Here is a 13,707-nt window from a genome sequence, read left to right as displayed (position 1 = left end):
GTTGGAGCTCCCAGCTATTATTTTATTGGGGCCCATCTCTCTGTTTAGTTCTAATAGTATTTGCTTTATATATCTGGGTGCTGCAGTTTAGGGTGTATACATATTTACAACTGTTATATCCTCTTACTAAATCGACCCCACTATCATTATATAATGTCCTCTTTTTTGTCTCTTTTTAGATTATTGATTTCTAGATGTTTCTTGTTTTTTATTATGTGCATTCGGTGCTGCAAATTTCCCTGCAAGCACAGCTTTCACTCCGTCCCACAAATTTTGGTAAGCTGTATTATCATTTTAATTTAATTCAAAATATTTTTCACTACACTTTAGATTTCTTCTTTGATTGCTGTTTTATTTGGAAGGTTTTTAAAATCTGTATGTATCTTGGTAAATACATGGGATTCTGCATGTATTTCCCAGCTATCTTTCTGTTATTGTTTTCTACTTTGATTCCATTGTGGTCTGAAGGCAGATGACAATTTATAGTTGTATTGTTTAAAACTTCTTAAATTGCTTTTAGTGACCCAGACAGTGGTGTATCTTACTGAATATTCAATGTGAACTTTAGAAAAATACATAATCTGCTATTGTTGGATGAAGTTATCTACTGATGTTGATTGATTGATGATGCTGTTGAGGTCAAATAGTTCCTTACTGATTTTCTGCCTACTAGATCTGTCAATTAAATTAATAGTTATTAAATTCAATTATATTAATAAATAATATTAAAGTCTCCAAGTATAATAATGCATTTGTTTTTTCTTCTTTCAATTCTATTAGTTTGGCTTCACATAATTTTGACACTCTTCTAGAAGCATTGACCCTTTTATCATTATATAATGCTCAGTTTGTCCCTTATAACTTTGCTTGTAGTCCGAGCTGTCTAAAATTAATAACATATGTTAATATAGTTTGATAAATTAAACATAACTATGTTTTCTGTTGATTAGTAGTAGCATGGTATGTTTTTCACTTTCCATTTACTTTTAATTTATACATGTTTTAATACTTAAAGTTGTAGAATTTATGGAGAGTTTTTAACATGAAGGGTTGTTGAATTTTCTCAAAGGCCTTTTCTGCATCTATTGAGATAATCATGTGGTTTTTGTCTTTGGTTCTGTTTATATGCTGGATTACGTTTATTGATTTGTGTATGTTGAACCAACCTTGCATCCCAGGGATGAAGCCCCTTAATCATGGTGGATAAGCTTTTTGATGTGCTGCTGGATTCTGTTTGCCAGTATTTTGTTGAGGATTTTTGCATGGATGTTCATCAGGGATATTGGTCTAAAATTCTCTTTTTTGGTTGTATCTCTGTCAGGCTTTGGTATCAGGATGATGTTGGCCTCGTAAAATGAGTTAGGGAGGATTCCCTCTTTTTCTATTGATTGGAATAATTTCAGAAGGAATGGTACCAACTCCTCCTTGTACCACTGGTAGAATTCGGCTATGAATCCATCTGGTCCTGGACTTTTTTTGTTGGTAGGCTATTAATTATTGCCTCAATTTCAGAGCCTGCTATTGGTCTCTTCAGGGCTTAAACTTCTTCCTGGTTTAGTCTTGGGAGAGTGTAAGTGTTCAGGAAATTATCCATTTCTTCTAGATTTTCTAGTTTATTTGCGTAGAGGTGCTTATAGTATTCTCTGATGATAGTTTGTATTTCTGTGGGGTCGGTGGTGTTATCCCCTTTATCATTTTTTATTGCATCTATTTGATTCTTCTCTCTTATTTATTAGTCTTGCTAGAGGTCTATCAATTTTGTTGATCTTTTCAAAAAACCAGCTCCTGGATTCATTGATTTTTTGGAGAGTGTTTTGTGTCTCTATCTCCTTCAGTTATGCTCTGATCTTAGTTATTTCTTGCCTTCTGCTAGCTTTTGAATGTGTTTGCTCTTGCTTCTCTAGTTCTTTTAATTGTGATGTTAGAGTGTCAATTTTAGATCTTTCCAGCTTTCTCTTGTGGGCATTTAGTGCTATAAATTTCCCTCTACACACTGTTTTAAAAGTGTCCCAGAGATTCTGGTATGTTGTATCTTTGTTTTCATTGGTTTCAAAGAACATCTTTATTTCTGCCTTCATTTCGTTATGTACTCAGTAGTCATTCAGGAGCAGGTTGTTCAGTTTCCATGTATTTGAGTGGTTTTGTTTGAGTTTCTTAGTCCTAAGTTCTAGTTTAATTGCACGGTGATCTGAGAGACAGTTTGTTATAATTTCTGTTCTTGTACATTTGCTGAGGAGTGCTTTACTTCCAACTATGTGGTCAATTTTGGAATAAGTGCGATGTGGTGCTGAGAAGAATGTATATTCTGTTGATTTGGGGTGGAGAGTTCTGTAGATGTCTATTAGGTCTGCTTGATGCAGAGTTGAGTTCAATTCCTGGATATCCTTGTTAACTTTCTGTCTCGTTGATCTGTCTAATATTGACAGTGGGGTGCTAAATTCTCCCATTATTATTGTATGGGAGTCTAAGTCTCTTTGTAAGAGCTATTTATGACAAACCCACAGCCAATATCACACTGAATGGGCAAAAACTGGAAGCGGTCCCTTTGAAAACTGTCATAAGACAGGGATGCCTTCTCTCACTACTCCTATTCAACATAGTATTGGAAGTTCTGGCTAGGGCAATCAGGCAAGAGAAAGATATAAAAGGTATTCAGTTAGGAAAAGAAGAAGTCAAATTATCCTTGTTTGCAGATGACATGATTATATATTTAGAAAACCCCATTGTCTCAGCCCAAAATCTCCTTAAGCTGATAAGCAACTTCAGCAAAGTCTCAGGATACAAAATCAATGTGCAGATATCACAAGCATTCTTATACACCAGTAACAGACAAACAGAGAGCCAAATCATGAATGAACTCCCATTCACAATAGCTTCAAAGAGAATAAAATACCCAGGAATCCAGCTTACAAGGGATGTAAAGGACCTCTTCAAGAGAACTACAAACCACTGCTCAGTGAAATAAAAGAGGGCAGAAACAAATAAAAGAACACACCATGCTCATGGACAGGAAGAAACAATATTGTGAAAATGGCCATACTGTCCAAGGTAATTTATAGATTCAATGCCATACCCATTAAGCTACCAGTGACTTTCTTCACAGAATTGGAAAAAACTGCTTTAAAGTTCATGTGGAACCAAAAAAGACCCTGCATTGCCAAGACAATCCTAAGCCAAAAGAACAAAGCTGGAGGCCTCATACTACCTGACTTCAAACTATACTACATGGCTACAGTAACCAAAACAGCATGGTACTGGTACCAAAACAGAGATATAGACCAATGGAACAGAACAGAGCCCTCAGAAATAATACCACACATCTATAGCCATCTGATCTTTGACAAACCTGACAAAAACAAGAAACGGGGAAAGGATTCCCTATTTAGTAAATGGTGCTGGGAAAACTGGCTTGCTGTAAGTAGAAAACTGAAAGTGGATCCTTTCCTTACTCCTTATACGAAAATTAATTCAAGATGGATTACAGACTTAAATTTTAGACATAATACCATAAAAACCCTAGAAGAAAACCTAGGGAATACCATTCAGGACATAGGCATGGGCAAGGACTTCATGTCTAAAATACCAAAAGCAATGGCAACAAAAGCCAAAATTGACAATTGGTATCTAATTAAACTAAAGAGCTTCTGCACAGCAAAGGAAACTACCATCAGAGTGAACAGGCAACCTACAGAATGGGAGAAAATTTTTGCAATCTACTTGTCTGACAAAGGACTAATATCCAGAACCTATAAAGAACTCAGTCAAATTTACAAGAAAAAAACAAACAACTCCATCAAAAAGTGGGCAAAGGATATGAATAGATACTTCTCAAAAGAAGACATTCATACAGCCAACAGACACATGAAAAAATGTTCATCATCACTCACCATCAGAGAAATGCAAATCAAAACCACAATGAGATACCATCTCACACCAGTTAGAATGGCGATCATTAAAAAATCAGGAAACAACAGGTGCTGGAGAGGATGTGGAGAAATAGGAACACTTTTACACTGTTGGTGGGACTGTAAACTAGTTCAACCATTGTGGAAAACAGTGTGGTGATTCCTCAAGGATCCAGAACTAGAAATACCATTTGACCCAGCCATCTCATTACTGGGGATTTACCCAAAGGATTATAAGTCATGCTGCTATAAAGACACATGCACACGTATGTTTATTGCGACACTATTCACAATAGCAAAGACTTGGAACCAACCCAAATGTCCATCAGTGACAGACTGGATTAAGAAAATGTGGCACATATACACCATGAAATACTATGCAGCCATAAAAAAGGATGAATTGGTGTCCTTTGTGGGGACGTGGATGCAGCTGGAAACCATCATTCTCAGCAAACTATCGCAAGAACAGAAAATCAAGCACCGCATGTTCTCACTCATAGGTGGGAACTGAACAAGGAGATCACTTGGACTCAGGAAGGGGAACATCACACGCCGGGGCCTATTATGGGGAAGGGGTGGGGGAGGGATGGCATCAGGAGATATACCTAATGTAAATATGAGTTAATGGGTGCAGCACACCAACATGGCACATGTATATATATGTAATAAACCTGTACATTGTGCACATGTACCCTAGAACTTAAAGTATAAAAAAAAAAAGAAAAAAGTTGTGGAAAACACACAGTTGGATCTTGTTTTTCAATTCACGCTAACAATCATTGTCTTTTTTTTTTTTGGAGATAGAGTCTCACTCTGTTGCCCAGACTGGAGTACAGTGGTACAATCTTGGCTCAGTGCAACCTCTGTCTCCTGGGCTCAAGCAATTCCCCTGCCTGAGCTTCCAAGTAGCTGGGATTACAGGTGCATGCCACCACGCCCAGCTAATTTTTTTATTTTAGTAGAGATGGGGTTTCACCATGTTCGCCAGGTTAGTCTCGAATTCCTGACCTCAGGTGATCTACCCTTCTTGGCCTCCCAAAGTGTTGAGATTACAGGCATGAGGCACCACACCTGGCCAATCATTGTCTTTTAATTGGTGTATTTAGACCATTGAAATTTACAATGATCATTGATATAGTTGGATTTATATTTATCTTATTTGTTAGTGTTTTGTATTTGTTGCCATTGTTCTATCTTTCTATATTTGTCTACTGTACTTTTTTTTGCCTCCTATGCTTTTAATTGAGCATTTTAAATGATTCTACTTTTTGTTTTCTTAGTTATCAAGTATAGATCTTTTAAAAATTTTATTTCTTTAGTGCTTGTTTTAGAGTTTGTAATATACATTTACAGTGAATCTAAGTCCACTTTCAAATGACACAATACCATTTAAAGGAGTAGTATAAAAACAAAATAATCATACTTCTTTCCTCCTGTCTTATGTGTCATTGCTGTCATTTGTTTCACTTATTCATAAGCTCATGTATATTTACATATATATGCTTATGTATATAGATTCACCTAAGTATGCATAATTAAATACTTTGCTGCTATTACTATTTTGAACAAACTCTTATCTATTAAATCAATTAAAAATAAGAAAAATAAAAGTTTTTGTTTTACCTTTATTCATTCTCTGACATTCTTCCTTTATCTAGTTTCTCTTTTATTAATTGCAACCAATTCTCTCAAATTTTGTTTGACTGAGAAAGCCCTTATTTCTCCTTCCTTTCAAGGATAATTTCACAGGGCACAGAATTCTAGGTTTGTATTTTTTTTTTCTCTTAACACTTTAAATATTGTTCTATCTAAAATATCTAAAACACTGTTTGAATATTTTACTCTACTCTGCTTGCTTGCATGGTTCCTGGGGAGGTTTCACCTAATTCTTTGCTCCTCTATAGGTAAAGTGTTTTATTTTCCCTCTACTGTCTTTCTCTATCTTTAATTTTCTGAAGCTGGAATATGACAGAACTAAGGTTTTTTTTGGGGGGGTGAAGCATTTGTCTTTCTTGGTGTTCTATAAACTTCCTATTTCTATAATTTGGTGTCTGAATTAATTTGAAATTCACAATTATTATTGTTTTAAATATTTATCCTGCTCCTTTGTTTCTTCTTCTCTAATAGTCCAGTTATTCACATTTGTATCTCTCGCACTTGTTCCACAGTGCTTAAATATTCTTTTCTTTTCTAGTTTTTTTTGTTGTCAGTCTTTTTCTTCTCTTTGCTTTCAGTTTGTCAAAATTTCTATTGCTTCTATTTTTGTCTCTCTTAGAATTTCTATCTCTCTGCTTACATTATGTATCCCTTCTTGCATGTTATCTACTTCCTTCATTAAAGCCCTTACTATTTGGATCATAGATTTTTTTAAAATCTTGAATTTAGAAGTCTAGCATTACTGTTATATTTGACTCTGGTTCTGATGCTCATTTGATTTCTTCACACTGTGATTTTTGCCTTTTAGTATGCCTTGTAAATTTTTGTTGAGAGGTAGACATAATATATCGAGTAAAATAAACTACATTAAACAGGCCTTTAGTATTATTGTGTGAGGTGTGGGGACTGAAAAGGCTTTCAAGAGTCTCATCAGCAGATCTCCATCTTTTAGTGAGTCTGTGCCACTGAATCATGAGCTTCAGAAGTGCTTTTCAGGTTTCCTCCCACATTAATATTACACAGAAGATTAGAAGGAGCTGGAGCTGGGTATTTCATTTTCCCACATGGAAGGCTAGAACCACCTTGAGTTAAGAATTCCCTTCTTTTGGGTTTATTAGGCTCTGATTACATCCTAGTAGGTTAGGCTCTGAGAAAAACAGAATGCTTTGGGGTATTTCAAAGTGGTTACTTTTTATCTCCCCCTGCTGGAAGCAGAAAGGGTTTTTTTCCTCCAATATTCATGGCGCTGATCTGGTAGAGCCCCTGGAGGTGAAACTCCCAGAAGTATGAGGGGTTCCCTACAACTAGGTATCCCTGGAGTTTTTTGTTCTCAGCCTTGTGCACACTGATTCTTCAGTAATTTGTTAGTTATGTTTCTTACCGCAGTGCTGGTTTCTGAAGAGACATTTGCTTCAGTTAGTTGTTATTTTCTCCATCTACCTATATCTTCAATTTGGGAGGAGTGATCTTGTAATCTTGCTTCTCTGACAGATCTAAGAAGAGTTGTTCATTTTTTAGTTTGTTCAGCTTTTTACTTGTTTTTTAAGACACAATGGTGACTTCTAAGTTCCTTATATGTTGCACCAGAAACCAGAAGTCTCTTCTATTTTTATTTCACTTTAATAAGAGGTAGAGTAACTCAAGTTTCTATGTTATCACATTTAAGGGAAACACATTCTGTCTGCTTTTCTGCTTATTGGCCAGATGCTTTTATTTACTTATTCATGCAAGAAATATTGGTTGAGCACCTACTGTGTATGTCAAGCTTTTTCGAGAAGTTTTGGATTCATGATGTCAAAGCAACTCCCTTCTATATTGATTATAAAAGGGTCAATCTCCAACGTAGTGAAATAGCTTATTCGTGTGTTGATTTTTAAAAATATATTATTTCTACATTCAGATTAAGCCAATGCCTAGTGAAATACCTTTTTTTAATACTTTAAATTCTGGGGTACATGTGCAGAAAGTGCAGGTTTGTTACATAAGTATACACGTGCCATGGTGGTTTGCTGCACCCATCAACCCATCATCTACATTAGGTATTTCTCCTAATGCTATCCCTCCCCTCGCCCCCCAGTGCCTAACAGGCCCTGGAGTGTGATGTTCCCCTCCGTGTGTCCATGTGTCCTCATTGTTCAACTCCCACTTATGAGTGAGAACATGTGGTGTTTGGTTTTCTGTTCTTGTGTTAGTTTGCTGAGAATGATGGTTTCCAGCTTCATCCATGTCCCTGCAAAGGACATGAAATCCTCATTTTTTTTAAGGCTGGATAGTATTCCATGGTGTATATGTGCCACATTTTCTTTATGCAGTCTATCGTTGATGGGTATTTGGGTTGTTTCCAAATCTTTGCTAGTGTGAATGGTGCCACAATAAACATACATGTGCATGTGTCTTTATAGAGGAATGATTTACAATCTTTTGGGTAGATGCCCAGTAAGGGATTGCTGGGTCAAAGGGTATTTCTTGTAGTACATCCTTGAGGAATCACCACACTGTCTTCCCCAATGGTTGAACTATTAAAGACTTAAACATAAGATCTAAAACCATAAAAATCCTAGAAGAAAACCTAGGCAATACCATTCAGGACATAGGCATGGGCAAAGACTTCATGACTAAAACACCGAAAGCAATGGCAACAAAAGCCAAAATTGACAAATGGGATCTAATTAAACAACAGAACTTCTGCACAACAAAAGAAACTATCATCAGAGTGAACAGGCAACTTACAGAATGGGAGAAAATTTTTGCAATCTATCTATCTGACAAAGGACTAATATCCAGAATCTACAAAAAATTAAACACATTTACAAGAAAAAAAACAACAACCCCATCAAAAAGCGAGCAAAGGATATGAACAGACACTTCTCAAAAGAAGACATTTATGCAGCCAACAAACATGAAAAAAAGCTCATCACTATGGGTCACTACAGAAATGCAAATCAAAACCACAATGAGATACCATCTCATGCCAGTTAGAATGGCGATCATTAAAAAGTCAGGACACAACAGATGCTGGAGAGGATGTGGAGAACTAGGAGTGCTTTTACACTGTTGGTGGAACTACCTCATTCTATATGAGTAAAAGCAAGTTATGACAGCTTTGCAGTTGCAAATGACAGCAGTGATTTTAACAGTCTTAGGGATACAGTGAGTAAACATAAGAATTATTATATTGGTATCATTTCTAACTTAATACAATAAAGCTTATTATTAAAATGCATTTTCTCTGCTACAAAATTATACCTTTGCTAGAACAGACATATATTTGCAATGATTAGCTGATGCCGAATCTATGTGCTGTAGACCTAAGTCAAATTGGTTGGCATCTTCAGTAATTATTTTTCCATGCAGCATAATGACCCTGACCTCCAAGGCCATCACCAGAAAGCTAAAGTCAGTTTTATTCCGCCACTGATATTATTCCCCTTAGGATTACATTTTAATATTTTGCTTGGGTATTTTTTTCTGGCTCTGTTTAAGTGTTTACTTTTTAAAAATAAGTTTAAATGCATTTTGAATTTAATTGCTATTTTTGTTTGGTAGTACATCATGAGTGCTTGCTGTCTTGTGGTTTTCCTCATCCCACTACTGTTTATTGATTTTATCTATTCTCATTGATATGTCTAGTCAATCAATGCTGATTCAATAAATAACTTGTTTTAGTTATACTTGGAGATATCAGACAGAAATGTTATGCTCTTAAACATGTAGAAACACCATCAGGGGCATTAAGAGATAGTGTAATGTAATGCTTATATGCAGAGCTCTGGAACCAGACTCTCAAGGTTTGATTCATTTTTCTTTGCGACTTTAAGCTGATGTGTGTGTTAGGCTTTCTATATATAAAAATGAGATCTGTATTAAAATCCAGCTCATGAACTTCTTGGAAGAATTAAATATGTTAAAGTATATGAGATGCTGAGAACAGTGGCTAACCCATAGTAAATGCAATGTAAATGATTATTATTATATAACTTCAAATTTAATTTTGTTTTCCTCAATGTACTTTGTCTTTCCCTGTAATTTGACTTGTATCTTGCATAGTCATTCTCTGTTCCAAGACATTTAGTTAAAAGATTATAGTTTTGTTAGGAAAGAGTGGTTTCTGTAGAAGTACTAGAATACATTTTAGAATCTTTCAACGTCAGGAGTTGCTAGAGAGACTCTTTAAATATCACAGAACTTATTTTATCTTACAAGTTCAGAAAAAAATTCGACTTATGGAAATCTGACTCCCATACAAAGAATTTGTGTTTTCTCCCAACGTATTCCTTGTGCGTGACTGTTACATGATTCTACCTTCTCACATGTCTGAATAAGATCAGCACTTAGTTCATGGCCTGACGTCCAATAAATTCTGTTGATAGACTGACTGTAATTTTCTCCAACACCGTGCACTCCAGTAATTTCTACAGGGTCATCCTATTAGGATTTCTGTGAGACTCTTAAATATGTTTGTCACACTAGTGAATGTCCTTAAATACATTTGTGCCATGAAAAACATTTTCTGTGCATTCTCTGACAGAATATTTGCAAGAATAGGCTTTGAACTGAGGAGAAAATCTAAGGGAGAGAGTTTTCAGAACAAAAATGCATTCTTAAGGAATTTCTGGGGAGAGTTCAATTCCATTACTTAACTATGTTTTTTGAAGGGCATACCAATGTCAAGATATGAAATAACCGGGTAGAATATTACTGAGGTGATGACAAACTTTTCCAGTAACAGCCAAAAGTGATACAAGTTTCTTCCAAACCAAATTTGCAATATTTTTAAAGGAAGGCTTGGTAACATTGCAATATCTAGAAGAAAATGAGAAGGTAGGAAGCCATCCTCCCTAGTGACTGATTACACTCCAGACACTGTGGAAGACTGAGAGCTATCTAGATAGGCAGTTTAAAGTGAGATGTCTCAGATGTGCAAGGAATGTTGAGGTGTCTGATAAACAAAACACATTAAGACAGTGATATATAATTAATGCTTTGAAAATTAATGTTCTCCTTGCGTTCATTTACTTAGAAATAAGCAGCATTCAAAATGATAACAGAACAAAAACATTAAATCTAAACAATAATCTAGGATTAGAGTCACAATGTAATAAGACATTTTCAAGATGAAGAACATAAAAGTGCAGTTAATTTTCCAATAAAATTAAAAATTAACACAAGATTGTGCATTAGAGCTATTATCAATGACATTTATATTTTTCTATTTATTATAAAATTGAGCTACTTGATGTTAATTTCCACTTCCAAAGTGCACCTGAAAGAACCATATCTAACTAACTCAGCTTTGAACATTTAAAGCATTTGAACATGACGAAAAATAATAAATGACAGCTAAACATTTTCAAAAGGCTTTGCATCCACATTATTTGAGGGAAAAAATACAGCCTTGACTATGAATAGGTGGAAAATACTACGTTTGTTCAAATTAGTTGAAATGGAATCTGAAAAATGAATTTCTTTATCACTGCAATTACTGGCTTCTGCTGTTGTCAAAAAGATGTAAAATTGGTCACACCTCACAGTGTGATTGTCCCTGCTGAGTGTGGCTAAAGCAGTGGAATTCTTGGTCCCATATTCACTGAGCAGGGTGCTTCTCCTGATACAGTTGTCTCTCAGAGGCTGGGACAGTGACAGGAGACTCTTCTGGGAGGCACAGAGGAAGAACTTGGATTCCTCTGTCAGCCACCCAGTTCTACCTAGCTATCAGTCTACAGGACTCATGAAGCAACGTCATGCCCAGAAAGGCAAAAAAGAGATAGAATGCTGAACTTTGTGGCTTTTTAATTTTGAGAACAATATATTTGGTTTGATGTAACTCTGATTCTTTTGAATTTGTGTCATCATCTTAACATAGTGAGCACAGCACACCACCCCCCTCCCCCCCACCCACACACCCCTATTTGGTTTATACTCTCCTAATCTCTATTCTGTTAAAGTATTGATTATATCATTAAAAAATTATTAGTTTATTTAAATCTTTAGTTTAATCATTCAAAACCTATTTTGTCTTTTCCTACTAATTTATACAATTGCTTTTATTTATTTTTGCCTTTTTATGCAGTTTAATTCTCTTTTATAAATTTGGTTTTGCTTCATCTTACTTATTTTTATTCTGGTTTCTTATTTGCATTCTTATGTGTTGGTATCTTTTCTCAGCTTATTTCATTTTTAAAAATTGTAAGTGAATGTATTATATCTCCCTCCCAATAAAAATATTTTTATTATTCTCCTAGCTTTTTAAATCATGGGCAGGAATCATGGTCTATGCTATAAAGTGGAGGCTATAAAGTTAATTTGTGCCCCAGGAAGGAGACTAATGATATTTGCCTATGTCTTTCTGGCCTTTGAAACATGAACAACTTCCTACTCAGTTTAAATTGGAATAAAATGTTTTATAAGTCAATTAAATAATAAAACTGTAAGCCTCACTTATAAAAGTATTCAACTCAATCTTAGGATTCAAATTATCACACACATGTAAATCTAGGCCTTGCTTTTTGTATTACTGGTAGTGAAATTTTCTTATACATTCTGATCAGTGGCTTTGTGTACTTTTATTGCCTTGTACCTAAGGCTTGTTTGAACATGTTTTATATATTTGAATTTTACTTTCACTTACTTATTTTAGAGTGGAAGGAGTAATGCACAGGATCAAGAGGAAAAATGGAGAAAATATTCTCTCCAGTCTTTAATAAACAAACAGAGAGGAAAAAGAAAATTCACTACCAAATCATATATTTTCTTCCAACTGTAAAATGAAATTAACAGTTTCTTCTAATTCAGTTGTCTTTGTCTTCTATTCCATATACAACATAGGAGATCAAGTATGTTTGTGAGGCCACAGGGGAACTTGATGTTAACAGAAAAGAGATGTGAACAAAGCCCAAGGCAAGCATACAAAATAAAGGTGGAAACTACCTACTAAGAACTAGAACATGGTTGGGATTCAGTGAGAATGAACACAAAATTCACCCATTCATATATAATGATTTTTGCAGATGTTAGTTAATGATTTTTGCTTTTGCAGTTTTTGCAAGTCCTGGAATTCATCAGAACTGGAAGGAAACAGTTCAACAGTTCCCAGAGAATTTCTGGCCTACCCATATTCAGGAAGTTATGTGAGTCTCATGAGGAATCCTGTTCTTGTAACAGTTATGGTCCACTTTGTAAACTCTGAAGAGTTGAACTAGGGTCAGCAGCAACTCCTACTTATTTGTTGCCCAGTAAGTGCCAGACACAGTGTTAAGCACTTTACACATATCATGTTATCAGTGTCTTCTTACAATCCTATTAAATAGATACTATTATCCCTATTTTATAATGAGAACCCTACAGCTCAATTAACTTACCTCAAGGTCACACAGCCAGTGAGTGGCAGAGCTGGGACTGGAATCCAGATCTTAAAGACTATATTATTAACCATCAATTAATACTGCCCCCCAACTTCCTGAATGTTTATTTAAACTCTGTGAAGAGCAGGCATTTAAAATTGTATTGCTAAATATTTTCAAGTTAACCTTGAATTGAGTGGGAGATGAGCAGATATGCTATAGTTTGGCTGTGTCCCCACTCAAATCTCATCTTGAATTGCACTCCTATAATTCCCATGTGTATTGGGAAGGACCTGGTGGGAGATCATTGAATCATGGGGGCAGTTTCCCCCATACTGTTCTTGTGGCAGTGAATAAGTCCCATGAGATCTGATGGTTTTATGAGGGGCTTCCCTTTCTGTTTGGCTCTCATTCTCTCTTGTCTGCCACCATGTAAGACATGCCTTTCGCCTTCCGCCATGATTGTGAGACCTCTGCAGCCACGTGGAACTGTGAGTCTATTAAACCTCTTTTTCTTTATAGATTACTCAGTCTCGAATATGTCTTTATCAGCAGTGTGAAAATGGAATAATACAAGATACATTTGGGAAAAATTCTTCAACATCCTTATTGTCATTTTTAGCTTCATTTAAAATTCAGTGATAAATGGTACCATTTTAAGATCTATGGGCAAGGACAGCATAGAAGCCATAGCTACTAACTGCAAAGGATATAAAATACCAAGTTATAAAGCCAAATATTTCAATCTGTAAGAGTTAGACATGGTGTAATATATCATATTAAAATTGTACAAATCACAAGAGGTT

At 35.4% G+C, this 13,707-nt stretch overlaps 1 protein-coding gene across 22 annotated transcripts in view; it reads left to right on the top strand.

Moving 5' to 3' along the window:
* The window catches only part of LOC111526523, a 110,918-nt gene that overhangs the window by 57,612 nt on the left and 39,599 nt on the right, over positions 1-13,707 (top strand). For 10 of the 22 annotated variants that reach the window (XR_002726405.2, XR_002726406.1, XR_002726392.1 and 7 more), the window contains one exon: positions 12,598-12,688. The exons of 11 other annotated variants lie outside the window; for them this stretch is intronic. Coding sequence is in view for 7 of the 11 variants with exons in the window: in XM_023192277.1 (XP_023048045.1) it covers positions 12,598-12,688 (91 nt within the window). In the remaining 4 variants the exon portion in view is untranslated. Of the gene's footprint in view, positions 1-12,597; positions 12,794-13,707 lie in introns of all 22 variants that reach the window. One more of the 22 variants, XR_002726395.1, reaches the window with a different exon arrangement.

The sequence above is a fragment of the Piliocolobus tephrosceles genome, chromosome 2, assembly GCF_002776525.5.
Source record: "Piliocolobus tephrosceles isolate RC106 chromosome 2, ASM277652v3, whole genome shotgun sequence".
Taxonomy (NCBI): domain Eukaryota; kingdom Metazoa; phylum Chordata; class Mammalia; order Primates; family Cercopithecidae; genus Piliocolobus; species Piliocolobus tephrosceles.
The sequence above is the reverse complement of the archived record's forward strand: the minus strand, read 5'-3'. Positions and strand labels throughout refer to the sequence as shown.